The following is a 27,548-nucleotide window of genomic DNA, read 5'->3' on the forward strand; positions in this document are numbered from 1 at the left end:
CTCTTAAACTTGTTCCAGTTTCATCGCCTATCCAATTAGGGACCGCTTGCGCTAAGCTTTAAACTAAGCTGGGGTTTATCGTTTATGTGCAGTCCTTCAGATTCAACTTGAAGACGAACCCGCTAAGACCTTTGACGTTGGGTGCCAAAATGATAGTACTTAGGGGAACATAAACTAGCCAAGAAGTTTCTGCATGCTGAGTCAGAAGACTGGTAGTGGTCGTAGCAGCCGTTGGAGGTCTGGTTGTGGTAGTAGCGGTAGCACCAGCATCAGCAGTAGTAATTTATAGTGCTTGCGGTAGTAACAGTAGCCTTCCACTTCTACAGTACACACGGGAACAACGGTCGCCTATCAAGTGCTACTGCACTTATAGTGTTCTATAGTAATGTCTTACTGCTCCTAGCATGCTGTAGCTTGAGTATATCGCATCTATGAATACGTGATGTACGCTTTAACCAGTTCATAATGGAACTGGTGGTCAAGCTGTGACTTAATTTGTGTGACATATTTTTCACAGTCTTTGGCTACAACTCTTTTCTACTCTTCATACAACTTGTCCCTGAAGGTCGGTCTTTTAACGGTCCTGCGGGTGATGTTTGTGAATTATGTTGCGTCTGAAAACGGGACTAAGCCGTTATCGTCCGATCCAAAGTCCGATAAAAGCGAGCCCTTCCATCAGATAGAAACAAACATCATCAACTCCACCACCAATGCCTATCCGATGGAGGCGAAGACTTCTGAAGACACCACGTTGGGCGCCTCCACCACCAGTAATGTTGCACTAATGTCGGCAGCGGCTCATGATCCGTTGATCAAAATAGAAACTCATAAGGATGTCACCAAGTTCAAGTACCAGGGGAAACTGCGGTCAGGGTGTATAACTTGTAAGTCTCGTAAGAAGAAGTGTGATGAGAGCAAACCTGTTTGTGGTGACTGTGCCAGATTGAAAATAGAATGTATTTGGGAACACAGTAACATGTCTGCTGAAGAAGTACGTGCTATTAAGGAGAAACTATCAAACACCATCAAGCTACGGAAGAGGAAACCGGCTTCAGATTCAATTCAGACCCAGACTCAGACTCAGACTCAGACTCAGACGCCGTCTCAACCTTATTCGACCAGTCAGTTTCATAATCACAAGCATCAAGAGTCTTCCAAACGAATAAAGTCTGACCTCTTCGACGAACAACAAAGAAGAACTTATGGAGCTTCTCCGGATATAATTAAAGGGGCTTCTTATTTGTCTGCTTCAGAGAGTTCTATTGGTTCCCATATTCCTAGCACCAAGATAACTACTTCACCTCCTGGCTCTGGTTCTGTATCGTCTCCTCGGTTCCCTAGCGATCTCATATATCCTTTAGGTGGTTCTCCCCATATGCTTAACACCTATGGAGTGTTTGCTGAGTCTTCGTCCCGAAGCACCACCTCCGCAAGAGAGCCTACTCCGTTGTCTCTTGATGACCACAGGACGTTCTCCCAGAGAAGTAGACCATTACAGAAAGAAGAAGATCTTCGACAGGGTACAGCACCACCACCAGCCGCTGCTTCTGCTACACGACATACTCTTCCCAAGCGAACTGACTACGATATACTGCAACAAAACTTGAGCAAACTAACGTCCTTAAACGCCCCAACACCACCTACTATGGACTCTCCAAACACAGCACCATTCATGGAAGTAAGTCCAACTTCACAATCTTTACAATATTCCCAACCAAGTGTTCAAAATCAACATGGTTATAATAATAATAATAATATGGACCTCTATCGATACTTTGGTGACAAGTCTGTGCCTACGACTCCTAGTGCGTTCTGGTCTTTACTAAAGGACCTCTCCACGCAGAAACAGCACTCCAATAAGATCCATTTTGTTGATGATGAAGGTAATCCTCTTACTAGAGGTGAGGATAAAGATACTCATGATTTAGACTCCGAACCAGCTCCATTGTCTGGAGAGTTTGATCACAACCAACACCTTCAAGAGCTCAAGATGTTTGAAGAGCATCTGAACTTACACTTTAAACAAAGCAATAATAATAATCAAGGTGATGAGATTGTTTCAGTTGTATCGAGAGATAAAGACGTTGATGAGTTAAGTATTTTTGATATCTTAATGAAGAACCAACACTTTGCGGATTCATTCAGTAACATCTTCACTCCACTCCATTACCAAAGTGTTCCATTATTTGATAATATGCCCAGGAATTCCAACTACTTGTACAATTATTATGTTGAAGTTCTTTCCAAACGAGTTTCCATTGCTCCAACATCCCAGAATGAATCCAATTCTTATCAGAAGGTATTTCTTCCGCTTGCCCATGCAGATAAGTCTGTATTTTATGCAATTTTGGCGTGGTCTTCGTTCCATTTAGGAGGTGATTGGATCCAAGAGGGTAACAAGTTCATTGAATTGGCTTTAAGACACATGGTGGATTCAGGGAACTCCATAAATTATAATGAAGAACAATTTAGAAAATTGGATCGAAATTCGGTGGTTCATCAGTTTGCTACGCTTTTAATTCTTTGTGGAGCCGAGATATGTAGAGGAGACATTAGAAATTGGTCTGAATATTTGAAATGGACTTCTAAGTTACTTCGAGCTCAAGGTGGTATACTTAATTTCAACAGAACTAAAGAGGAACACTGGTTAATCTCAAATTTTGCTTATCATGATGTTCTAGCAAGTTCCAGTACCGTTAGAGGGACATATTTCCCTCTGGAAACCTATGAATTGGTATTTGAAGATCGTGAGGGCCATTCCAAAGGTAATCTTAATCCATTATTGGGTATTTCCAAGAATTTATACCGAATTATTGGTAACATTAGCACTTTGGCTTATGAATCGTCTCAACATCTTCAAGCCTATTACAATCGAGATATACCTAATGATGTTGATGCTTCTGAGTCTTATTCAGCCATAGCTGGGGGGACGAAACTATCAGATGATTGTGGTGTTGATTATCCAGTGTCTCTAGAAGGTGATGAACTTGATAGCCAATCGGATGCAAGTGAACATACTCGGATCAATAGTTTACTTACTGGAGTGCTTAATCGTGCCAAAGAACTTGAAAAGGAAATCGATGTTGCCAAACCTGATTCCAAAGATCTTATTGCCTTGACTGATGAAGAACTTGAGTTACAACTTACATTGTTTGAATCGTTTCAAATAAGTACCAAACTATTCCTTAGACAGCTGATCATGAAATGCAATCCTTCGGCTTTGGAACTGCAAATCCTAAACAATCATTTGGTTAAATGTATTGATATTTTACTTGGAACTCCAGTAATGGCATCGTTGGTGTTCCCGGTATTTATTGCTGGTATCCATTGTGTCACACAACACGATAGGAAGCTAATGGCCAATAGAATGGAGGCATTTATGAAGCTATATGGAGAGTGGAATATTAGAAGAGTTAAAGATGTCATTGAAAGAGTATGGGAAACTAATCCTAACGGTGATAATGTTGTTGATTGGTTTGCCATTTTGAAAGAGTTGAAATGGGATATCAATTTTGCTTAAAGTTTGTATTATATTTATTTATAGGGCATAGTAAACAAGGCATTAGGTGCTAGGACTTTGTTGATCAAACGTCATATACAGGTGAGGTCGCTGTTGGTTAATGGGTGTACTTAGGTCGTGTAATATTCGATATTTGGGTGGTAGTTTGAATGGACCTTGAGTATGACTGGCTCGGGTGGTAGTTGTTTTAGTTAGAATGAATTACCGGGGTACTTTCCTAATTATGACTTGGTTTATTATGGACTTGTATATTTAGATTATGTATCCTTATATACTTAAGATCTCGTTGGATTCTAAGACTATACATTTCTAAATATGGATGAGGTATATCTCAATTTATATTCCAACTTCACTCATTCTTCTTCGCAGTTTATCCCCTATGTTTCACTCTCCTTGCTTTCAACCTCCTTAATTAGCACCACTTGGTCTTATCTGGTTTAACACATCCCCCTTCTTTTGCCATCAGATTCCTTAGTCATCCTTACTCCATCTCTACTCCTTCGGATATATCATATTTTCGCAACCTTCGTCAATTTCTGAACCAACTTTGGGAATGATTTCTTGCGACTGTTGATTAAACGTCATATACAGGTGAGGTCGTGAGAAATCATTTCCAAAGTTACTTCAGAGATTGATAAATGTGGTTGCAAAGGTTGCGAAAATACGAACATGAAGACAACATGATCATGTTGCTACGTCAAATGCAAATGGCAATGCAAGAACAGCGCAATATACTTGCTGATCAAGCTATTATATTACGTCAAATTCTACTGCAATTATGTGATATGAAACAAGGCTCTGGATCAAAGCACAAGTTCACGAGCGAAAAATCGCCAATTCCAGTAGTCGAGGAAGTTATGACTAGTGATAGTGCAACAGGTTTCGCAGAAGGCAATACCAAAGGGGCGATTGATCCTATTGGTAAACTCTCTGGTCAAGAAATCTTCGATCAATTGAATTATAATGAGAAGAAGGAGGCATTATTATTGGCTAGACCAATTATTGATCAATCTCTAATTTTGTTTGAATCATTCCCACTTTATCTGTCAGTTTATAGTATTAAGAAAAGGTACACTAAATACTTTGAAGATTTTGAAGCTACAAATAATGGGTTCTCCTTACTATTAAGATCTGACGAGATGAAATTTGATTATAATAAAATAAGCAATACTAAGATTAACAGGCTCTCATACCCTATAAAGATGTATTATTACATCTTATTAGTAGATCATTTTAGGGAATTATTGGTTGTGAAATTTAGGGTACCCAACCGAGAATCAGCGAACTTCAAGGTTCTCTTAAATGATATGCTTCTCACACCAAACTTGAATGAAATCATGACTGAGGTATTGGAAGTTTTCGAAAGAACCAGCTTCAATAACGGAAAGTTAAAGCCGCAGGAAGAAATCGACCGTTATCTTATTTCAGAGCATTTGAAATTGACGTCTATTACACATGAGAGGATGTTTTTATTCGTCAAACATAACGCCAACTTGACATATCGTTACAGAGAAGCGAAAGGGGTAAATGAAGCAAAGTGTGCAATAAAATATGCTACTGCTTTATATAAGATCGGGATAAAAAATCCGAAATTGATAGAAGCACTTGATGAAATCAATGAAAAGGTGATTCCAGATACGATTTCTATCTCGATCGATGATCACGAATTAGTGAGGTCCAATGAGGAATTCCGCGCTTTTTTTAGTTCCTGACTACATCAAAGGAAACCCAAAAACATCAAAGAATACTACAAAATTTAGAATTAATCAGTCAAGACCTAAACGTGCCAAGGATTAAGGGGAATCAAACTGCATTGGTGAAGTGAATCATTTAAAGTTTCCTTCGAGGGATTAAACCCCGAGGGATTGCAGCATTGGTAGTCTATACGACCACAGTTTCGCGCGCTACCAAATAAATAATATGGGTAATAGTATGGGAAACGTCGTTATCAGGCAACGCTCGACTACAGTACACACCTTACTCTCTATTATTAACAAACATAATGATTGCTTTCTTTGTGGTTATTGCTCAGTTTGCCTTGTTCAGTTGTGCTTTCACACTGCCGGAAATAACTGTAGAGGCTCTGTGCAAGTACCATATACCATTTGCCATCAAACTCTGAGAGTGTAAGCACTTATAATACGAATCTCTATGAGTCTGCTCTAATGTCTATATTTGCTGTTGGTGATAATATTAACAATCTAGAAGATGATGGTGATGATGATGATAATTTATTAGAGGATTCAAATGTGTACCACAGATTCTTCACTCAACACAGTAACCTTTCACATGTAGCAAAGTCTGTCATTGATTTCCATTTGACGTATGAAGATCATACTAATAGCTGACCATTAAGAATCATAATGGAGGATGACACAACGATCAATCCTATTCATCCCTTGAAGACCTAACTGCATTGGAAACTAAACTTCAAAACGAATACGTTGATTACTATGGGCCTGACGTCTACTTTGATAGAGTCATAGGTAACCTGGGCCCAATTGTTGTGTTATATGGTGAACCTTCATACAGACAGTTTCATCCAATGCTAAACCAACTCTTATTGGACTCACAAAATGGTAATCACAGAGTTTTACTTAGATATATCCCTGTTGAAACTGCTACGGTGTCTCCAGTTGTATACCTTTATTTCTGACATGATAAAACCTTCTGTTTCCTCTTTGTTGGAAACATACAAGCATATTCTAATGTTGTTAATCTAAAAGTAGGGTAATCAAAAGCCAATTCAAGGGGACCAAAACCATTCCTCTTCAACTATAGAGTAAATTAATACTCCATAATAATAATTGTGGCGCTACCATATACGGTTAAAAGTGAAATAAATCAGCTTTTAAAAACAGAAATCCCCTATTTTTTCAAAACCTAGTAGTACCACTAAGCTATCATTGGATATATATATATTAACAGTATCAATAAGTATAATAGACTTTTACTCTACTACACCACTGATACTACTACTTGGAATTACACAAACCTCGCACCAGCTCATCTCGTTCCGCGCTACCGCCTTTGGAATATACGTGCGTTTACCAAATGTATAAACCTGCGATGAGGAAAATTTTGAGCAGAGACTGAAAAAAAAAAGTCTTCTATTAACAAATACCTTAGTTACTATTTCCTATTAAGAGCCTTAAGAATTGAAGATGGGAGGTCTTGACTACGTGCTCTTTGAAGAGTCCACAGGGTATGCTATTTTCAAAGTGTTAATCCAACAAGATGAGGTTCAAGCCAAGTCGAAGGAAGTACAAGAAGCTGCCAACGATTTAGGTAAGTTTTCCAAGATGATTGAGTTAGTTTCATTTGCACCATTCAAAGGAGCTGCTCAAGCTTTAGAAAACGCCAATGATATTTCTGAAGGTTTAGTCTCAGACTATTTGAAGTCTGTTTTGGAATTAAACTTGCCCAAGGGATCTCTGAAGAATAAAATCACTTTGGGTATTTCAGATAAGAGTTTGGGTCCATCCATTAAGGAAAGTTTCCCATATGTTGACTGTTTGTCCAATGAGATTGTTCAAGACTTTTTAAGAGCCATCAGAGTCCATGGTGTCAAGTTGTTGAAAGATTTACAAGATGGAGACATTGAAAGAGCTCAATTAGGTTTGGGTCACGCCTTCTCTCGTGCTAAAGTGAAGTTTTCAGTGCAAAAGAACGATAACCATATCATCCAAGCCATCGCATTGTTGGACCAATTAGATAAGGACATCAACACGTTTTCTATGCGGGTCAAGGAGTGGTATGGATGGCATTTCCCAGAATTGGCCAAGATTGTTCCTGATAACTATAAATTTGCTAAGACTGCCTTGTACATTAAAGATAAGGCCAGTTTGACCGAAGACAACTTGCACGACTTGGCTGCCATCTTTGAAGACGACTCTGCAGTGGCTGAAAGAATCATTGCTACGGCCCAAATGTCGATGGGTCAAGACATCAGTGAAGAAGACATGAAGAACGTGTCCACCTTTGCCGAAAGAGTGGTAAACATCAGTGAATACAGAACCAAATTATATGATTACTTAACAGAGAAGATGAACACTGTTGCACCCAACTTGTCAACTTTGATTGGTGAAGTTGTTGGAGCCAGATTAATTTCCCATGCTGGTTCTTTGACCAACTTGTCCAAACAAGCTGCTTCCACCGTTCAAATCTTGGGTGCTGAAAAGGCCTTGTTCAGAGCCTTGAAGACCAAGGGTAACACTCCTAAATATGGTTTGATTTACCATTCCTCTTTTATTGGTAAGGCTTCCGCTAAGAATAAGGGGAGAATCTCAAGATACTTGGCCAACAAGTGTTCCATGGCTTCCAGAATCGATAACTACTCTGACGAACCCACCACTGCTTTCGGTCAAATCTTGAAGAAACAAGTTGAAGACAGATTGGCCTTTTACGACACCGGTTCCGCTCCTATGAAGAACTCCGATGCCATCAAGGAAGCCTTGGCTTTGGTCGGCACTCTGGCCAGCGACTTGATGGATGTTGATGTTGTTGAAGAGAAGAAGGAAAAGAAGGATAAGAAGGAAAAGAAGGAAAAGAAGGAAAAGAAGGAAAAGAAGGAAAAGAAGGAAAAGTCTTCTGAAAAGAAAGATAAGAAGAGAAAGTCTGAAGAAGAAGAAACCCCCAAAAAGAAGAAGAAGAAGTCAAAGGATTAAATTAACTTCGTTGTTTTTATTATAATTATATATTTGCATATTTACTACTAGTTTGGAATATTACGAAATATCACAGAATATCAGTTGGTATGACTCTAGTAGCACAGTTGAAGGCAACTGTTCAATTTGGGACAGCAGCAGTACCAGCTTCTGTAGTAGTGACAGCTACTGGTGATGTGGCCTCTGGTTGAGCTTTAGTTCTGGTAAGAACATTCTTTATAAGTCTCATGGATCTTGATAATTCACTGGAATGCCTTTTAGAAACCTTTTTGGTATCTGGTAAATGAGCTTGAACTAATTCCTCCAACTTATCATTGACAGGACCAATGATAGGATCAGCTTGAGAACTGATGATCCCCTTGCCTTGATTATCTATTACCAATGCGCTAAAGCTTTCCTTAGCGGTAAAAGCTGCTTTGGCGGTAGGAGTAAGGATGTTTTGGTCAATTTGTTCCTTTGCATGTTTGACTTCGGAGTTCAAACGCTCAGCAGTCCCGTTTATGGGTCTTGAGATTGGATCTATGAAGTCATTCATTGCAAAATGTTTCAATCGGGGGAAGGATTTATCTAACGTATACAACATTGAATCGGCAGCAAGATCACTCTTATCCAAAACAATCTTAAAGGGTTGTGTCTCACTTACAGCCTTTAAGGAAGGAGAAATAGTTTCTAAGGCGGTTTTGGTAAAGGGGATTTGTAACACCATATCTCTGGTTTGACTGATCAAAGGGTACTGTTTCAAATGTGCAAGCAGTTTCAAACTTGAACTGGGAGGAGTTTTAGGTACAATCTTTGGCCCCGACTTTGGTTCTGGCAATGTAGCGGTTTGTTGTTCAGACATAATAATACTAGCAATTAGAGATTTGATGAAGTGATGATGTAGCCGCTCAAAAGAAACTAAGGTATCGTTATTATTAATTTCGCAGCCAAATGATTTTAATTTATACCCCCATAGCCCGGCACCCGTACACCTTTTTCATGAATGTATAGCCGACATTTCACCTCCTTCATAGGGAATTTCTGGATATACATCTTCAGATGATGAGTCGCAGTCATAGTGCCATGAGTGTAAGACAGAGGGGGGTGGTGAGCTCAGATTATGAGTCAAGATTTCCTGTGCCACGATGTAATTGGGCGAATCAACATTTGGAAGAGTACAATCAGAATCATAGCTTTGAAACTTGAATAAGCCTCGGTCTGTTTCTTCCTGGCTTGCATCATCAAATTCAGTTGTAGTTATATGAATGTGTTTTAATCCTGGTGATGGAGAAGTTGGGGTGTTTGATCTGAGAATTAATTGAAGCCCATATCCTGAATCATTTATTCCAATATGGTTATGTTTTAGGGAAGGCAGGGTTGGTTTATTGCAACACATGGAATCAACAGCTGAAGATGGACTAGTTTGTGGACTGTAATGGTTATGGTAGTCATCTTCTTGTGAATTAGTATACTGACTATCTAAACTTTTGGGAATTTTGGAGGTAGTCAACGAGGAGGTTCTTCTGACCTTTATCGGGTGCTCCTTTTTATCTTTAAGTACCACTTCCTGATTACAACTTTTATAAGTACCATCTGCTTCTTTATAATTTTCTTCTTCCTCTTCCTCTTTAATCTTCAATGCTAAAACAGATCTTGTTCTCTTTCTTGTTGGCTTACAAGGTTTCTTCTTCTCAACTTCATTTATTTTAAACACCTTTCTGTTAAGCATGCAGTCGTCTATTTGGCTCACCATTACAATCCCCAAGCGAGTTGCCGTACCACCTTTGGTCGTGATAAGATCGCTTATTGCTATTTTGAAAGTTTTGGCACAAGATATCACACCTTGTTCTTCTGAACTCAAGTATTGGAAGAGGGGGTCATCGTTTCTTTCTGGGTTGTAAAATATCCTATCATATGCTGCCACATAAAACAATTCGTCCAATAAGTTTCGAAGATACTTTTGAGTACTGTGAAGATATTGTACTTTATTTTTTAATTCTGTTAAAGATAAAGACCGGTTTCTGATTATTGAAACTAGTAAACTGATCCTTCCATATTTATCTAAATGGTCTGGTTCAGTATGATCTATATTCTCTGGCCACCAGAAAGGTTTGGAAGCATTAAATCCTTTATAAGGGTATTTTGCTTGTTTGTTAGGTTCCAAAATCTTGATCCACTTTTTGGCCACCTCCTTACAAAGTTGTTGCAGAATAGCTTGGAATATACGTCGGTAATGTTGAACAAGATTGGTAGTGGATTTCCAGCTGAATACAAGTGTAGTCATATTCGATAAGGCAGGCCTTATAAGAAATATGTTCAGCTCGTGTTCCAATTCGTAGAGGGGAGTCTTCATCAAGAATCTCAGGAGAAGATTTTTCTCGTTTTCGGAATAGTCTTTGGTTGCAAAAACTTGAACGGACGATGGCAATGAACAAGGAGAAGAAGGGATATTGTTCATATTGTTGAAATCATCTTTCATTATGATGATGATCAGTTTTTCTGATTTGTTACCAGCAGACAATAGTTCGGTAACTTTGCGTTGTATCAGCGACATGTTTAGCAATATATAATTGTTACGAGATGCTTAGTAGAAGTAGAAGAAGGAGAATAGGGATTTAATTTTTTCAAAAAAAAAACTATGGAACGTGGGAGCATTTATACTCCCTCCTTCCATGGTTCGATCCCTAATTTCCATTTATAATCTATTGATTTACGATAGTCTAAAAAGTCTGCTTTAAGTATGTGGTATGAGTTTTCAATGCACGGATTCGATGTTTCCGCTTGGTCTCGTGCAAGTTCCAGGGTGGACCTGCAGAAGGCTACGCACGACAACAGAAGCGATTACCACATTATATCACCACTTTTATTGTTCAACTCAACACCACCCATTTGTCTATTGCAATGGTGCAGGGTAATGGGATCTAAATGTGTTTAGCCTTTCATGTATGTTGAATAGATGCAGCTAAATTGCGGGAAAACTATGTCTCTTTGGAATGAGGGCATAGAGGCTAATTGATCTCACGGGGCTTTGTGAAGGGAAAAACTACCTCATTAAATGAACCATCAATTGCAGGGAGTAGTAGTATGTATCCTTTGTCTGGGTGGTAGAAGGAATCTAAGTGGTGAATCAGTGGGACATTGGGACGAATGTAGTAATACCTTTATTGTTTGATTATTCTCTTAATGGTTGCAAACAATTGGTTACGTGGTTCTTCACCTCCACCCCAAAGAAAAAAAAAAAAAACAAATCAGACACAAACGTTCCCATTTTTATACCACAAAGTTTTCTAATGCACTTAGTGCGGCTACAATTACAACCATAAACTGTACATCTAAATATACTGATACCAACCATGTCATATGAGATTCAGCTCAGTTGTTCAACAAATATTTTCTTTACGATAGGTAAGGCAAAAAAGGCATTATGTCATTATATAGATAAAACTCCAAAGCAAGGGAATTTATACTTAAAATGCACTAATTCATTGTCAATAAAAATATCCCACACGGAATACTATGTGAATAAATAAAAAATAATTAAATAAAAAAATTCTCGTCTTACCTCAACCCATACTTTCATGCAAGGCGATGGTGTCCATTATCCTTTTGTGAGGATCGGAACTCAGTGACCAATTCGAATCAGGTTCTAATTCAGCATTGTTATTGTGATTTTGACCGGTACCCTGAGATTCAATGGCTCCATAACCTGATCCTTGAATATTGGTCAGTACCACTTTTTCAACTTCACCCGAACTTGGCATGAAAATAACCTTGGAATTGGAACTCTTTGCCATGGCCTGCATGGCCTCCAAGTACCGGATTTGCATAGCGGGTTTAGAAGCCAAAATGTCGGCAGCTTTTCTCATCAATTTGGCAGACTCAACTTCTGCTTTGGCATTAATAATCTTGGATTCACCAATCCGTTTGGCTTCAGCGGCCATAGACAACGATTGCTGAACATTGGGAGGTAATTCCAAATCTTTGATTAAAATAGCTTCAATGTGAACACCCCAATCTTGTGCTGTTTTATAAATGATTGACTCAATGGCTTCTGCAACTTCTTCACGCTTTTCAACAACCTCTTGAAGCATTCGAGATCCAATGACATCACGTAATGTAGTTTGAGTCCGCTCCATTATGGCATTGTGAATGTTATCAATACCGAAAACGGCTCTTTGTGGATCAGTGATGTTGTAGTAAACCACTGAAGTTACCACCACACTAACGTTATCACGAGTGAAACATCTTTGCGCAGGAATTTCCCTAATGTTGATCTTAACACTGACAACATATAACTTTTCTGACCATGTGTTTACGTAAACCCATCCGGGATCAACAACCCTTGTAAGTGCACCAAAGGTTTGGACCAATCCAACGTCCCCCTGGTTCACTTGTTTATATGGATTAGAGCAAAAACAAGTGTACTTACCAAATCCACCAAAAAAGGCTCCTAAAGAGTTGATGAACAGCTGGTAGCTTTCCATCGGTGGTCTATCATAAGCCCTAGCAAATGACCTTTGTAAGATAGCATTTTCTGAAGGGTCTTCCACACGTTGGGGTTGCTTTCTGATCACTTTAGGGTTCAGTTCAAACGATGAAACATCAGCCATTTCTTATATACAATTTGCTCGATTTTCTTATCAATTGATATTCAGAAAAGTTGGTTCTGTCAAATATAACTACGGGTCGACTGTTTAAATACTTTCTCCGTAATCTTTGTCAAATCATCATCATATTTTTCTAAAACCATGTAAAAAACAATACTCCTGCATATTACTAACCCCTTCCTGTACAGCCCCGTACCTAATGTAGAAAGCCTCGTAAAATGATATCATTGGTCGTTTATGGCTCATTTTTGCATGACTAGTTAATAAAGTCCAATGCAGATTTAAGAAATACAGAACTGTTGTCTGCGAAATTTTGTCTTCTAAACATCATTGACATATAGAGCTTCAATTGAGAGATAAATACATCCGTCTTCATTTAAATTGCGTCCGCCAGCTACATTGAAAGATCTTCGATTACGACAATGTCAGTGTGCCGTTGCCGTTCATGTGCAAGGCAATCTAAGCGGTTGATATCTTGCATGTATTAAAGTGTCACCGTTTGTGGGTGGAGGCTGTGTAATAGTGGATGTTAACACAAACGTAACACAATCTACAAACTGACAATCACTGGTCATTGATGGTCATTCTCCGGCAACTTATTCCCTTAGATAATCGCAATAGTTTATTGATAAATAATAATAATAATAAAGAATAAATACGTTATAGATAAAACTTTATTTGACTCAATCAAATAAAACAATCAAAGCTTTCTTCCAGAATGGGGCATTCTGGAACCGTTGCGCAGCTTCTAAATTCTCCAACTCCATGACCTCAGGATCGTAAATTTGTCTGTCCTTATCAAGATCAATTTCATCCACACGTTTGAACAACTTCCAGTTTCTGGTCCACAACTTGTGAGCAGCCCAGAAAAAAAGAAAGACTGGGACACCCAAGTAATTTTGGAAGAAGGAATTGGCATTAGGCTTCCCCTTGCTGCCCTTGGGAAATAACGAAACATAAAATTGGGCAATCAACATCAACAAATTAATGGTAATTGATAAGTAACTTCCAACTTTGCCGTAAGGAGACACAAAACCCAATGTGTCCAATGGGATTCCTCTGTGTTCCAAAACAGCACGGAATCTCAAGTGACAGATACAGATGAATAACCAGATCAAAATGAATGAAAGACCAGAAATAGAAAGCATCCAGTTGAAAACAGTTTCTTGGTGCTTGTAAACAGCAATATAAGCAAAGAACGAAGTGAAAATAGTAAAAATCCAACCAAACAATGGTCTACCAGTTTTGTCAATGTAACCCATCCATTTAGGAGCGAAACCTTGTTCAGCAAGAGAAACCATTAATCTTGGTGTAGAGTACATGGAAGCAGTTGCAACTGAAGTCACAGAAACCAAGATAACAGCATTGATAATATGAGGTAACACTCGGACACCATTAGATTCAGCAGCAATGACATAAGGAGAAGCGTGAGTGGCACTACCAGCAGCACCCATCAACATATCAGAGTTATAAGGAACCAACAACCCAACGAAAAGTAACGAACCCAAATATAACACAGTGACTCTCCAAAGGATCAACTTACATGCAGCAGGTAAAGCTTGTCTTGGGTTTTCAGTATCAGCTGCAGCAACAGAAACGAATTCGAAACCACCAATGGAGAAGGAAGAAGTGACAAAGACACCACACAACCCCTTGAAAGCTTCTTCAGGTAAATAACCTGGATCTCTCCAGTATCTCCCACCAATAAAGCCCTTTGGACCAGCACCCAAGTCGATACAGAGACCAAAGATAACAAACCCAGTCAACATAGTAGCCTTAAGAGAATTCATGACAGTTTCTGCACGGCCATAACCACTAGCACCAAACAAGTTGATGGTAATGATGATGAATAAAAATATTGTAACCCAAATATCTTCATTAACAGATTCTGTCCAAAACTTAATAGTCATGGATGCAGTGACCAATTCCAAAGAGATAACAATCAACCATTGAGAAGCATAATTCCAACCTAATGAGAACCCTAAGGATTCGTCAATGAATTTAGTGTAATAGTTTTGGAACCCACCGTTCAACGAAGGATAAGCAACAGTCAACTCTCCTAAAGAATTAACGGTAGGAACCACCATGACATAGCCAACAATGAAATATGCCACCAATAAGAACAAGGGACCACCAGAACGTAATTTACTACCAGCGCCCACCAATAACCCAGTACCTAACCCAGTACATAAAGCAATCATACGCATGTGTAACTTACTCATAGCCTTTTGAGGTTTAGCACCTTTCTCGCTTTGTGGTAAGGGTTTAAATGAATCGACAAACTTCTCCCAACCCGTCATCTCTTTAGGTTCCAAGTAGATATGCTCCACTTGGACAGAGAAGTCTTTTGCCGACTCCTTGGTCGCATGCCTCTTGTGAATATCTGTATCGCTCATGATGAAAATCTGAAATGCAGCAAGTTGATAAGAGTGAATAAATCGAAATCACAACTGCGATAAAGAATAAAAAAAATATGGGGTAAATGTCAAACGCTTTTATACTTGAATCGCTTCCTTTTTTTTATGCAATACACCCGCTATCATCGGTCGGGGTATCTTTTGATTTCTTGTACATTGCAACATACCAAAAAGGGTTGGTGGAGTTTATCTAAAGTCCAAAGTACATGACATTTTGTCCCATTACGAGATTTACGCACGTTACGTACACCACGCACCCCCGTTATGATAGCTGATTCTCCGTTTCTCGTTGGCCCCTTTGAACTGAAGCCACTGCGAGATTCAGTTCTGGTGTGAGCCCATCCCATCGGCATTTCGTAAATCGTGTATTCTTTCTTTTTGCAACTTTGCATACAACGGCGTTTGTTAACAAATGCTGAAGAATGTACTGCAGGTACGTGATGCAACCTTCCAATGCGGCAGCGGGGCATTTGGGGATAACACCGCTGCAGAATGAAGAGAAGAATAGCGATATGGCCTTCCAAATTAAGTAGAACGGCTATTGCAATCACCGCAGGTGTTAACCCCTCAGTTAATATATAGATGTCATAGCATAACATACAGCGAGACTGTGGGGATGTACGCCTTCAGTAGTTGTCTGTCGTTTACTTTGGTCGGATACTTGACGTCTGTTGCCAAGAAAGGATTTGTGGCATTTTCCAAACTGCCGTGGAAATTTTACATAGCGGAAGGAGAAGGTGTGTCTCAGAATGGATGTGCTAAGCGAGGACTGGAATTGAGAGGTTAAGAGCTTACTGTGGTATATGTTCTCTCGCTTAGTGATATCAGTTTAGGAAGTCGTATCTTAAAAGAAATCCTTTACATCAGATAAGAAATTATCCTTAAGGGAACTGGTCGAGATAAGCTAACAGCTTACTTTTTTTCTTTTGGTATGGATAATTTTACTTATTTCGTATCATGTTCATCCTCTATCTTTAGTTGTGACGTCTGTTTGGCTGACTTCTTGTGGTGATGTTTTGTGTGAAGGCTTTTGTACCCGCTAACTTCCTAAATCGCCGCTTCGTTCTAGGTAGACCACATGAGAACGGCTGATGGCCAATGCTCCATTTCTTAGTAGGTCGGCCGCTAATGGCTGAGAGTAGAACGTACTATGAGCCCACGGGTAAGTGGAACTAAAGGAAAACACCAATAAAGGTGGGGTTGGAGTTTTTGAAAAGAAGCGCAAATCTCTTGAATTATAAGTCCGAACCCCATTCAAAATGATCTTCAAGTTAACTTTACTCCAATTGCCAATACTCCTCCGGACAGAAACTCATCTTGTGTTAAGACATTCTTCCTTGTTGTCCACATGGTTCAAGTAATGTAACATGGTTCACGTAATTTGTTCATCATGACTTCTCATTACTGCTATATTAAGTTACAAATTAGTCACCTACTAAAAGTTTTGGTTAAAACGTGTACTTCTAGTATGACCAATAAAGAGTTCAAATTAAACTAGATAAATTATCATATATGCAATTTTGAAATATAAAGAGGTTCTTTATAATCTGGAAGATCTAAGCAATCTTTTGAATTCAACTATATCTTCAAACGAGCTGCAAAGGCCTCCACACACAACAATCACTACAATATCATCAGGCGATAAATGCTCAAGAGAATTAGTGAGTGCTTCCATTTGATTGAAAACTGTGCAAACAGCTGCCCCACATGCTGGCTCTACTACAGTACCAAAAGTATCGTAGAATTGAACAGACCCTCTAATGGCATCGTTGTCAGTTATAGGATGGTAATGAGTCTTGATGATGGAGTTGTTATGGTAGTATTCCAAAGATTTGTTGTTTAAGTGTGAGCATGCAAGGGAGGTGGCAACTGATTTAACTGAGTTTAAGGTAACAATCTTGTTAGCCTTTATGGTTTCACTAAATGTTGGAGCTTCGTTGCATTCCACAAGAATAACGTCCAGAGTCATGTTATTCTGTTGAATACCTTTGTAAATTCCATTGTATAACCCACCACCACCAACAGAGCAAACTATGCCTCTAACTTTCGAAACTAAACCCTTGTCTAACTGAGTTGCAACTTCATCAATCACACTAGAATGACCTTCCCAAATATCTGGATTGTCAAACGGATGACAATAGATAGGAATTGTTTGGTTATGGTCAACTGCAGCAATAATTGTTTTGAGATACTTATCAGCTTCATTAATATTATTGCCATAGATTAATAACTTTGCTCCATACAGTTCAAGTTTGGCTCTAACATTAGCTTTCGATACAGTTGGTAATGCAACAGTACATCTAATACCATAAAACCGGGCCAGATAAGCAGCTGCAAGACCAGCATTCCCTCCACTCGAGGCAAACACATGCAATTTAGAAATGTCTTCATTAGACCTTATGGCTCTTTGAATAGATGCTTGGATTAATCTGCCTATGCCTCTAAGTTTGAATGAACCACTTGGTTGTTCGTATTCATTCTTAAAAAGGATACGGCATGGTGGTTTAAAGGGTAATTTGTCTGTGACTTCTACCAAAGAAGTTTGGATGTGAGGAGCTCTTGAGGAGTTAGATACTTCTTGAAGAGACATGATTGGAGAATTATATCAAAGGAATTTATGCTAAAGTTATTACCATAACTAAGTTTACTACCTTGTATATGGATAAAGTGTTACTATTTATATTGCATGGGTGATGACCTTGACAAGCGAATCCCTGATGCCATTTCTCTTTACGAGAGATTCATCGGGTTGTTTTGACACATACACTCCGTCGTCTAGAACGGCAATTGTGTTCCTTATTCCACCGTTAGCACCCGTTTGCACCCAAAATACCCCTTAAAATGTACTACCATTTATATTTTTAACGTTGTCGATGCCTCAAAACCAGGCTGGCACATGACTCGGTGACTTCGGAGTCACGGTTGTGTTGGTAAAATAACTCGGTGCGAACTAACAGTGGGAAAATGTCAACGAGTCAAACCAGAGTCACTTTTTTTGCAGACTCGGTCGCAAAGGATCTGCACAACAAAGATACTCCATGAGGCAATTGGAGAAATGGACTTTATTCTCCGATGATCAAAGATAAGAGATGGTGGCGTGTCGTCATATTCGCTCTTTCCTCCTAATAATGGCTTTGAAAGATATGCAACGTAGTTTTAAGCTGCAAACTTTGCCTTTACTAATGGGATATGCCGTAAGGGAGGCAAAGTACTTCTCTTATTTAGTAAGAAGATTAATCCTTAACTAAGGAAGGTGGTTTGGGCCCATTACTGTGTCGCACTACCTAATGGATATTCTATTTAAAATCCTGGCGCTACCATAAATATATTTTACTTTATTCAACTTGACACTAATTACTACTTTCAGTATAAACTACCAAGAAGGTCCAAAAACGGTTTGGTAGCGCTCTGTGTAGGGGTGATCGTATAGAGGGCAAGGTAGTATATTCACATAAGGGAATTATAAGGTTAACCTATCAAAGATAATACGCCAACTCTCTTTACTAGCGTAGCGTTGAATAGTATTGACTATCAATACTATTAAATAGCAAGTGCTGGGATATCAATGCAATACGTTGGCAAAGTTGGAGGTTATGTTTACAACCAATGGAACTCGCTTAATCCAGCGACCTTATCAGGAGCCATTGATATCATCGTTATAGAACAACCTGATGGTACTTTACATTGTTCACCATGGCATGTACGATTTGGGAAGTTTCAGATAATCAAGCCTACTCACAAGAAGGTTGATCTTTATGTTAACGGGATCAAGACGGATATTCCTATGAAGTTAAGTGATGGAGGAGAAGCCTTTTTCGTTATGGAAGCTCGGAATGGAGCGGGTGTATCCAATTCAGTGATAACTAGTCCTGTTGTTAGTCCCGAGCTGTCACCTCCAGGATCTCCCAAGAGTGAGTCATCTCAAGAACTACTGATGAATCCAGAACCTTTGGATTTGAATGCTGAAGCTGATGATCCAGTGAAATTGAGTCTGCGATCTCCACAGAGTACTCATTTACCTATAAATTCCAAACTTGCTGGTAGTGAAAGCAACTCAAGAGTAGCTACTCCCTCGTTTATAGAAAAAGCTAAAACTCTTACTGCTCAATTGAATATTCCCACAAATGTTGATGTCAATGGTGATTTTTTAATGGATTTAGAAGGTTACAAGTCAAAGGGAAAGAAGGCTGACGACATTGATCAATTATTCAATAAGATTTTTGAAGAAGAATTAGAGCAAGGAAATTTGCTTCCAACGGATAAAGTTGATTCTGAAGCGCTGTGGAGTAAATATGTTGTTAAGGATGCTGATGGACAACTTAGAATCTCAAGAAATGCATTTGTTCAAGACGAATTTCAGGAAGATGAAACGGAAGGTAGTAATGCTCCACCACTAGAAGTTGAACTGATTGCTAGCGATTCGGGTACCGGTTCTGGAAGTTCTAATACAGTATCTAGTGGAACCAGCGGTAGTGGAAGCTCTGGCTCTGGCTCTGGCTCTGGCTCTGGCTCTGGCTCTGGTGAAACTAGTGATACTGATGAAAGAACTTATTTCAAGACTCTTCGTTTGACTTCAGAACAATTACAACTCTTAAACCTTCGTTATGGTGAAAATACCCTTAAATTCCAGTTGTCCCATTCCACTGCCCAAATCGAACTGTCACTTTTCCTTTGGAGGTCAACTACACCAATTGTCATTAGTGATATTGATGGAACTATCACCAAGTCTGATGCCTTGGGCCATGTTCTTAATTTAATTGGTAAAGATTGGACACATCCAGGTGTTGCGCAATTGTTTACCGAAATCCACAGAAATGGCTATAATATCTTGTTTTTAAGTGCAAGATCTATTGGTCAAGGTGACTCTACAAGACAATATCTTCGAGGTGTTGTACAAGAGGATGGGATTAAGTTACCTCGTGGTCCAGTGATTTTATCACCTGATAGAACGATGGCAGCTTTAAGAAGAGAAGTGATTTTAAAGAAACCTGAAGTGTTTAAAATGGCTTGTCTTTCAGATATCCGCAATCTTTACTTCAACAACTCAAGTTCAACTCAAAATACTGAACTCAATGATTACGATGAAAATGTTGGTGATGCTTTAAACTCCACGAATTTATTGTCTACTACTAATGATGATGAGAGAACACCGTTTTATGCTGGTTTTGGTAACCGGATCACAGATGCTATTAGTTATCGTTCGGTTCATATTCCTTCTCACCGTATTTTCACCATTAACCCCAATGGAGAAGTTCATATGGAACTTTTAGAGTTGAGTGGTGTGAAATCTTCGTATTTATTAATGGGAGATTTGGTGGACCATTTCTTCCCTCCAATTCAAGAATACATCGCTAACGATTACTTCAACGATGCTCAATACAATCGGTATCTTGAAAGTAAAGCTCAAGCCGAAGATGAAGGTGATGCTAGTACGTTAAAAAGTTCGGCTTTGAATGATGGAAGTCAATATTTAGCAGAAAGAGGTTCTATTCCTATTCCTGGGTCGCCTCCACCTCTGCTGTACCTGTGGGTGGGACAACGGTCTCCTCCGCATAATTTTACAGCCAGTTCACCTGAAGCTTCCTTATATGAATGGGAACAACTGTCTCCCAGATCACCTAGACTGCCTCGTCCATATAATCCTGAGCCCTTTGTTGGACGTGTTAGTGAGAGATATACTGATTTGAACTATTGGAGAGAGCCCTTGATGGACTTGAGTGAGCTCGAGAAAGATTCTGACGTTGAAACTGAACTGCCCAAAAGCAATTCAACAGCCAGTGGGCCTGGTACCAGTAGTATTGGTGGACCTGTTAGTATGTCTGATAACACTGTTGCTAATGGTGGTAGACCGTGGAGTCCAAGAACACCACCTGCCATATCTAAGTCTAACATTATTGGTGGCTCACCACCATATGTGACTTTGACACCTGAAAAGAGATCTGGCAATTCAGTGAATCGTAATAAAAGGGGTGAAATAATGAATAACGTTGGAAGTATAGTTAGTCCTTCCCCTAGCAATCCAATTTCTATATTGAAGTCTACTGCTGATTTGAATGACAGTCCCTTACGGAAGTTTATGCGTGAAGGTGACAGGGAGACGACACCGCAAACTGCCTTTAAGGATGAGGAATACGACGACGAAGACGAAGACGAAGACGATTACACTGATGATGACGATGATGAGGAAGATGAGGATTACACTGATGATGACGATGATGATGATGACGTTGACGATGACGACGATGAAGAAGATGATGACTTTGACGAAGAAGATGATTATGATGAAGAAGATGATTATGACGAGGCAGAAGAATTTTCAATTGAGTCAGAGGGTTTGATGTCTCCTTCAAAGTCTGCCAAAATCAATTGAGTTTAGTTCAATGTTATTGTTCTACAAGACCTTCTTTGATATTTCTGAGTAGATGACATTGGAAACGACAACGCTGCATACTGATCTCGCGATGCAAATCCCCGGTTATTAAAAGTCCTAATACTCGAATAGCAGATGTCATGTTTGTCACAGGTGCTACTTGCGAACCACGGACTAATTGGCCTGAAACATTTTAACGGATATACTAGCAAAGCTTGCAACTATTTAAGTTGCAACAGCTTTAATCGATCCTCTTCCCATCGCCTAATGCAGACATTTTTTATGAGGCATTAATAGAACAATAGGCTTGGGTTACTGTTTCAGTCGGTGAGTTCTATTGTTATTTTTACTAAATGCAATGTTTGTTTTTTCTTTCATGCAGACAAAAACATATGTAGTTGTAGGTGTGATTCAATATTAAAAAGTAGAGGAGGATAAACAGTCACACTAGCTCTAAAGTAAAGTCAAATCAAGATACGGTTGTTGGTAGTTAGATAGACGGTTCAATTTGACAAGAATTAATTAAGGCAAGTACAATGGAGCGCAAGAAAGGTTTTGGGATGGAGAATTTTATGAATATGCCGACACTGTGGAAATCGGAGTACAGAAACCAAGAATCGTGGCTTAATAAGGGATATTAAATTGAGATACAATAATCAAGTTTTCGTCCTTACCCACAGACACGTAACTTTATACAAAAGCATGCAAAATTAATGCATTAAGAAGCGCTACCATAACATTGTCGTGACTTTGATGATTATTTTTTAGCTTTATTATTTATCTCACACTATACATACAATTCATTAGATCACATAAAAAAATTCAGTGCTTCCGAATGGCGCGTTTGAGATTGCAAGCCTATGTGAAAATCTCGTAAAGAAGGAAAGAACTAAGGAAAGAACTTTTTTTTCAGTTTCGGGAATTAGCGCTTGTTCGCACACTTATTAAAGATGCCATAAACTAACGCATACGTAGCACTTTCCAGATTCAATGTCTTCAAGGCTGTCGTGCAATTAGCTTTTGCATAATACGTGGAGGGATGTGGAGTATATAAATTCACAGTACTGGGTTCAATTTCTAGACGTGTACGGTGAATATGTTAGTTGGTGCTTTTTTCGATGTGAATTGAGCATATATATCACTTAGATAATATTATCAGGTTTACTATTTTTGTCTTCAGTATGCAGGTAAAGCCATCCGATAAAACTGACCTAAACGGCAAATCGAGAGAGAAAGCGATAATTAGTAAATTCAGCCCCTTCTACTTACTTCAACCATACTATCTTAATTAGCTTCTGAATTAAGGAATATGGTAGAAGCTTAAAACGGGATGGCGTCCAAGGAAAAAGAAATAACAAATCAAAAGTACACAGAATTGAAGGCAAACATAGAAATCATATTTCTTTCAATTTCTGTCTGATTCAGCTTTGTGTCTGTCCATTGGGTCTCTGTTAACTTCAAACTAGTTTGATTCAGTCCTGTATAATCTAACGCGTGCACGTGATATTTGTCTATATGCCGTAATTTGTATGGATAATAAAAAAATTCAGCCACACGTGTTAGCCACCAAGACATAATGTCCAGATTGATTTCTTGCTTGAAGTGCATGGTCGAAGCTATACACGGCTATGATTGATCCAACTTCGCATATGTTTATGTAAATGTCAAGCCAATACGAACCCCATCGAATATCAAAATAGTACAGCTGTGTGTCAGCATATACCAAAAGGCTAAACGTTGGTAAGTTGTGTGTTACCCCTTTTTGACACGTCTCTTAGATGGGTTGCTATGCTATAATTAACCAATGTAACGAAAAACGTAAAGATGTCGGTATGTAAGTGCTCTTATCAGTACCATTTGTTATTTTTTCTTTATTAATGTTTAAAGTGTACACATTACTACGGTTTTTGTCTGGCCGGTAAAGAATTCTCACCACCTTATTGTTGCTTCGATATTATTGTACACTCTCAGCTTAGGTTTTTATCTCCCAACAGTAACAAAAACAGCACTTTATGCATTTTTGTACCGTTACCCATCTGACAATAACTTTTTCTATCAGAAGGTACAATTTATTTATTTCCTTCTTCTTTCTTTCTTTCTTTCTCTCTCTCTTTCACATCATCAACACCATCATCACCCGACAGTCATTTGAGCAATGATACCCTTGAAGATGTTGGCCCAACGGTGGTCCTCCATAATGGGTATTCAGGGAAAGGCTAAGATTCAAATGCCCCCCAGGAGATACTTGGCACTCGCTTGTCTTGTCTTTCTTGTATCAGGTATGCTTTTAACTTACCAACTGATTAATGATTTGGTTATTTCGGCAAACTATATCCCCAAGGTATTTCAAAGTCAAACATCAGAAGCTGGTTCTTTTGAGTTCCCTGTGGAATCTGTCTTTATAGAGAACAGTCATTCTCTTTCTTTTAAAAATGTCCAAATTCTGGAATCTATCCCCAAAATACCTGTTTCTATCTCCAAAATATTGAGAAAATTGGTCAAGAGTACCGATCCCGATTCATACATATCAACAAAACTTACTCCGTTCATTGCATTGTCTGAAGTAGAGGAACATCTTGAGGATTCTCGTTGGATTAACAGGCATTGGTTTACCTCAGAATCCGCCTCCCTTTATGTCCCCACTCAGAATGCTTATTTGGTAGTCACCAGAATTTCCTTTGTATCGGATGCGAAATTAAAGGAGTTGGGTGCTGATACCGACCCCAAAAAGGCGGAAGAAAAAGCTAAAACTGCTTGGTTGGATGGCAAATTGTCTCCTCTGATCCTGTTCCTCTATGGTCAACTCTTCTCTACTGATTGGACAGAGAAAGTGGGCTACAAATTAAGTGGTTACAAGTACCCTGCAATCTTACCTGTCAAGTTCGCTCTTCCTGAACACATCGATCTGAAACTTACTTATGGTCCCCAACAAATTCTGTTGGTTATGACTAAGACTGCTGAGTTGGAACATGAACCCTTGTTGATGTATTCTACTGTGATCGATAAAAAGACCTCTCAAATGTACGCTACAATGTTACATCCAGCTGAAAATGAAGAAGTTGATGAAGAAAAGAGGGCTTTGTCTTCATTCTATTCGTCCAACAAGAAACCCCAAGCTTTACGTTCAGTTAAGTTGAATGTGGCCGATAAGAAGGACGTTTCGTACACCAATTGGAGTGCTTTCGTTGATATCGCTGCTAGAACCCAAGAGAAGCCTTATGATTCTAGCATCATGTTCATCACCGACTTGAACACTATGCACACCATCAAATGTGAGATACACCTGGGTACATGTCGTACTGTATCTCAAGATGAGAAACCTCACAAATTGGGTAAAGACAAACTTGTTGGTGGATCTCAATTGATTCATATGTCTGAGCTTTTACTTGATGTCGACCCACAGGAGCTTATCGATAACCCCATTGCTCAAGATGTTTGGGTTGGGTTCACCAATTATGAATTGACTAATTGCGGTTGTGGGTCTCAAATAACCCGTCCAGCTATGACTACAGTCATTCGTAATTCTGATGGTAAATTCAAAATGATCCAATTATCATCTGCTCTTGACTTTAATTTGGATGTTGTCAGTTGGAATAACTTGAATGCCAAAGCACAAAAATGTTCTGGTTACAATAAGTTCAATGCTAAGAGTATCTTGAAATGGGAAAGTGTCATCACTGAAAATTCCATTGAAGATCGTTTGTCAATTGCCTTTTCAATGAGTGATTCAGCTACTTATGTACTTACTGTGAAAGGGTTTCTTAAGGAAGTTGTAAGAGCATTGATCTTACTCAAGGAAAAGAAGTTCAGAGGTTCCGATATTTCTTTGGCAGTGGGTAAATCTAAGCAATATTGTCAATACTATGTTCAAGAACAATCGGTCAGAAGACCCCAAATAGAAGGTGCAAGAGAACTCCACAAGGTAGGTACAAGTTTATATCAACATGCAGACTCTTCTTCGATAGAAGACGAGTATATGGAGGAAGACAATCCTGAAGATGTTCCACATGAGAATAATGAAGACAATAAGAATAAGCGCATTACATTATATCCTTCATACATTGAAAATCCCAGATCACATTTTGAGGAATTTTTTGTCAATGATGCTGAACCTGCATCAGCACGTAAGTTTACTCAATTTGGTCGTGGTGATGATGACAATAGTCCATACACTGACTACAAATATCTGGATCAAAAATTGGTTATTTATAATGCTTTCAAGGATTTGGAAGATAATAAAGATTTGAAGGTTTGTGATGCTGTCAGAGAGGATATTAACATTCAAATCACAACCCCTATCAATAAGGATAAAGCTTTAGTTGATGTTGTAAAGAAATACTTAACAAAAGATAAATCATTATCACAAGAACAATTGGCCTACTTTGAAGAATTTAGACCTTTCCTTAAAAGTAAGATGGAGGAAATGCTTAAAAGTGATGACTTCATCAATGAACATTGGTTTAGATTTGCAGGTACTAGTGCCTATTTGAAAGAATACGGTGTTTACTTTATGGTTTCAAGAGTTCTTTTCACTCCCCTGGGTGTTCGTGATAGACCAGCCTTTTCTATGTCTTATGCTCAAATTTTTAACTCTAAATGGGAAGAATTAGACGGTATTGATCTTATTGTTCCTGCCACAGATGATTCTTCAAAGAGGTTCCGTAAGATTAGATATCCTGATTTTATTCATTTCCCCACATATAATGACCCCAATGTTGGTGGTATTAAGTGGTACGGTCCAGAAGATCCAAGACTTATTGTCAGAAAGAATCATTTGGGACATGATGAACCTTTAGTCATCTTTAACCAATACCAAAGAGAAATTGTTGAAACTGAAGGTGCTGGTGATGCCGAGGAACAAAAGGTTAAATTCAAATATCAAAGAGTTCTCTATATGGGATACCCTTGGGAATTCCAAGTAGGTAAGGCTCATATTGACCCTGTTTCCTATGGGACTGGAAAATCAATGTATAACCGTGCTACAGCTATGACACTTTATGATAAGGATGGGAAATTACTTCCTCGTAAGGGCAAAGAAAAGAACTGGACTCCATTCCTACTGGAAAATGATAGAGTTGCAAATAATGGAATTGACAAGTATCTTTACTTTGTCTATAGATGGGAAAGAATTCATATTCTTAAATGTGAGATTCCTTCGGGTGCACTGCATGAAGCTCCTTGTTCATTTGTGTATAAGAATTGGCCCGACGATGGCACTGAACCTAATGGTATTGGATCACTTAGAGGTGGATCTCAATTGATCAGTGTTAATGAGATTGTGAAGAATTTACCTCTGCCATATAATTCCTTACCCCAAGAATACTGGCTTGGAATTGGAAGATCAAAGTTGAGTAATTGTGGTTGTGGTAAAGCCATGTACAGACCACAACTTATGCTTTTAACTAAGGCCTATGATGAAGATAAATATCAAATTTCTCATGTTTCTGCATTTGCATCATTTAACTTGGACATGATACCATGGAAGGCAGACAAACCTCAATACTTGTGTGGACCATGGCCCAATATCATTTTACCCAATGGTATTGCTCGTTGGGATGCAAAGACAGTGGAGGGAGAAATTGATGATGTTCTTACGCTTGCATATTCCAACTCTGATAAGACAGTTGAGTTGATGAACCTTCGTGGTATTATGAAAGAATTCTTCCGGATTAATGCCTTCAGAAAGTCTCCTACATTAGAAGAAATGGCAGAAGAAAAGGGTTCTGTTATTAAGAATGATTTCTTCAGTCTTTATTCTAATATCGAATGTATGGTGCAAAAGTCACGTGAGTTCTGTGCTGCTTATGGTAAGGAACATCCAGAAGAGCCCAAAGAGGAAAAGAAGGAATGAAATAAGTAACTAAATACTAAACCTTTCATAGCATAGAATTAATAATTTCATAGGAGACGAATGTGTGTAAAATTATAATGATGATTGTTATCGGCGCATGGCATTATCACCAACAATGATACGTTTAAAGATAATGT

At 38.8% G+C, this 27,548-nt stretch overlaps 10 protein-coding genes across 10 annotated transcripts; 5 read left to right on the top strand and 5 right to left on the bottom strand.

Annotated features, from left to right (window-relative positions):
* Nucleotides 1-592: 592 nt before the first annotated feature.
* On the top strand, nucleotides 593-3,520 carry UGA3 (Uga3p; the record flags this gene model as incomplete). Its single annotated transcript, XM_043193453.1, has 1 exon — nucleotides 593-3,520. One exon carries the CDS (start codon nucleotides 593-595, stop codon nucleotides 3,518-3,520), a length of 2,928 nt encoding a protein of 975 aa, XP_043047462.1.
* A 638-nt stretch (nucleotides 3,521-4,158) lies between these two features.
* KQ657_002700 (uncharacterized protein) lies at nucleotides 4,159-5,232 on the top strand (the record flags this gene model as incomplete). Its single annotated transcript, XM_043193454.1, has 1 exon — nucleotides 4,159-5,232. One exon carries the CDS (start codon nucleotides 4,159-4,161, stop codon nucleotides 5,230-5,232), a length of 1,074 nt encoding a protein of 357 aa, XP_043047463.1.
* Nucleotides 5,233-6,684: 1,452 nt separating this feature from the next.
* SIK1 (snoRNP complex protein) lies at nucleotides 6,685-8,187 on the top strand (the record flags this gene model as incomplete). The annotated part of the gene is made up of 1 exon (XM_043193455.1): nucleotides 6,685-8,187. The coding sequence occupies one exon, from the start codon at nucleotides 6,685-6,687 to the stop codon at nucleotides 8,185-8,187; it is 1,503 nt and encodes a 500-aa protein (XP_043047464.1).
* Nucleotides 8,188-8,308: 121 nt separating this feature from the next.
* On the bottom strand, nucleotides 8,309-9,028 carry KQ657_002702 (uncharacterized protein; the record flags this gene model as incomplete). The annotated part of the gene is made up of 1 exon (XM_043193456.1): nucleotides 8,309-9,028. The coding sequence occupies one exon, from the start codon at nucleotides 9,026-9,028 to the stop codon at nucleotides 8,309-8,311; it is 720 nt and encodes a 239-aa protein (XP_043047465.1).
* A 135-nt stretch (nucleotides 9,029-9,163) lies between these two features.
* Nucleotides 9,164-10,720, bottom strand: KQ657_002703 (uncharacterized protein; the record flags this gene model as incomplete). Its single annotated transcript, XM_043193457.1, has 1 exon — nucleotides 9,164-10,720. The coding sequence occupies one exon, from the start codon at nucleotides 10,718-10,720 to the stop codon at nucleotides 9,164-9,166; it is 1,557 nt and encodes a 518-aa protein (XP_043047466.1).
* A 1,009-nt stretch (nucleotides 10,721-11,729) lies between these two features.
* KQ657_002704 (uncharacterized protein) lies at nucleotides 11,730-12,776 on the bottom strand (the record flags this gene model as incomplete). Its single annotated transcript, XM_043193458.1, has 1 exon — nucleotides 11,730-12,776. One exon carries the CDS (start codon nucleotides 12,774-12,776, stop codon nucleotides 11,730-11,732), a length of 1,047 nt encoding a protein of 348 aa, XP_043047467.1.
* A 680-nt stretch (nucleotides 12,777-13,456) lies between these two features.
* On the bottom strand, nucleotides 13,457-15,169 carry KQ657_002705 (amino acid transporter; the record flags this gene model as incomplete). Its single annotated transcript, XM_043193459.1, has 1 exon — nucleotides 13,457-15,169. The coding sequence occupies one exon, from the start codon at nucleotides 15,167-15,169 to the stop codon at nucleotides 13,457-13,459; it is 1,713 nt and encodes a 570-aa protein (XP_043047468.1).
* Nucleotides 15,170-16,730: 1,561 nt separating this feature from the next.
* On the bottom strand, nucleotides 16,731-17,780 carry CHA1 (Cha1p; the record flags this gene model as incomplete). Its single annotated transcript, XM_043193460.1, has 1 exon — nucleotides 16,731-17,780. The coding sequence occupies one exon, from the start codon at nucleotides 17,778-17,780 to the stop codon at nucleotides 16,731-16,733; it is 1,050 nt and encodes a 349-aa protein (XP_043047469.1).
* A 553-nt stretch (nucleotides 17,781-18,333) lies between these two features.
* SMP2 (phosphatidate phosphatase) lies at nucleotides 18,334-21,560 on the top strand (the record flags this gene model as incomplete). The annotated part of the gene is made up of 2 exons (XM_043193461.1): nucleotides 18,334-18,340; nucleotides 18,739-21,560. 2 exons carry the CDS (start codon nucleotides 18,334-18,336, stop codon nucleotides 21,558-21,560), a joined length of 2,829 nt encoding a protein of 942 aa, XP_043047470.1.
* Nucleotides 21,561-23,757: 2,197 nt separating this feature from the next.
* On the top strand, nucleotides 23,758-27,411 carry KQ657_002708 (uncharacterized protein; the record flags this gene model as incomplete). Its single annotated transcript, XM_043193462.1, has 1 exon — nucleotides 23,758-27,411. The coding sequence occupies one exon, from the start codon at nucleotides 23,758-23,760 to the stop codon at nucleotides 27,409-27,411; it is 3,654 nt and encodes a 1,217-aa protein (XP_043047471.1).
* Between the last annotated feature and the right edge of the window lie 137 nt (nucleotides 27,412-27,548).

Source organism: Scheffersomyces spartinae (assembly GCF_019049425.1).
Source record: "Scheffersomyces spartinae strain ARV_011 chromosome Unknown scaffold_22, whole genome shotgun sequence".
Lineage (NCBI taxonomy): Eukaryota > Fungi > Ascomycota > Pichiomycetes > Serinales > Debaryomycetaceae > Lizanozyma > Lizanozyma spartinae.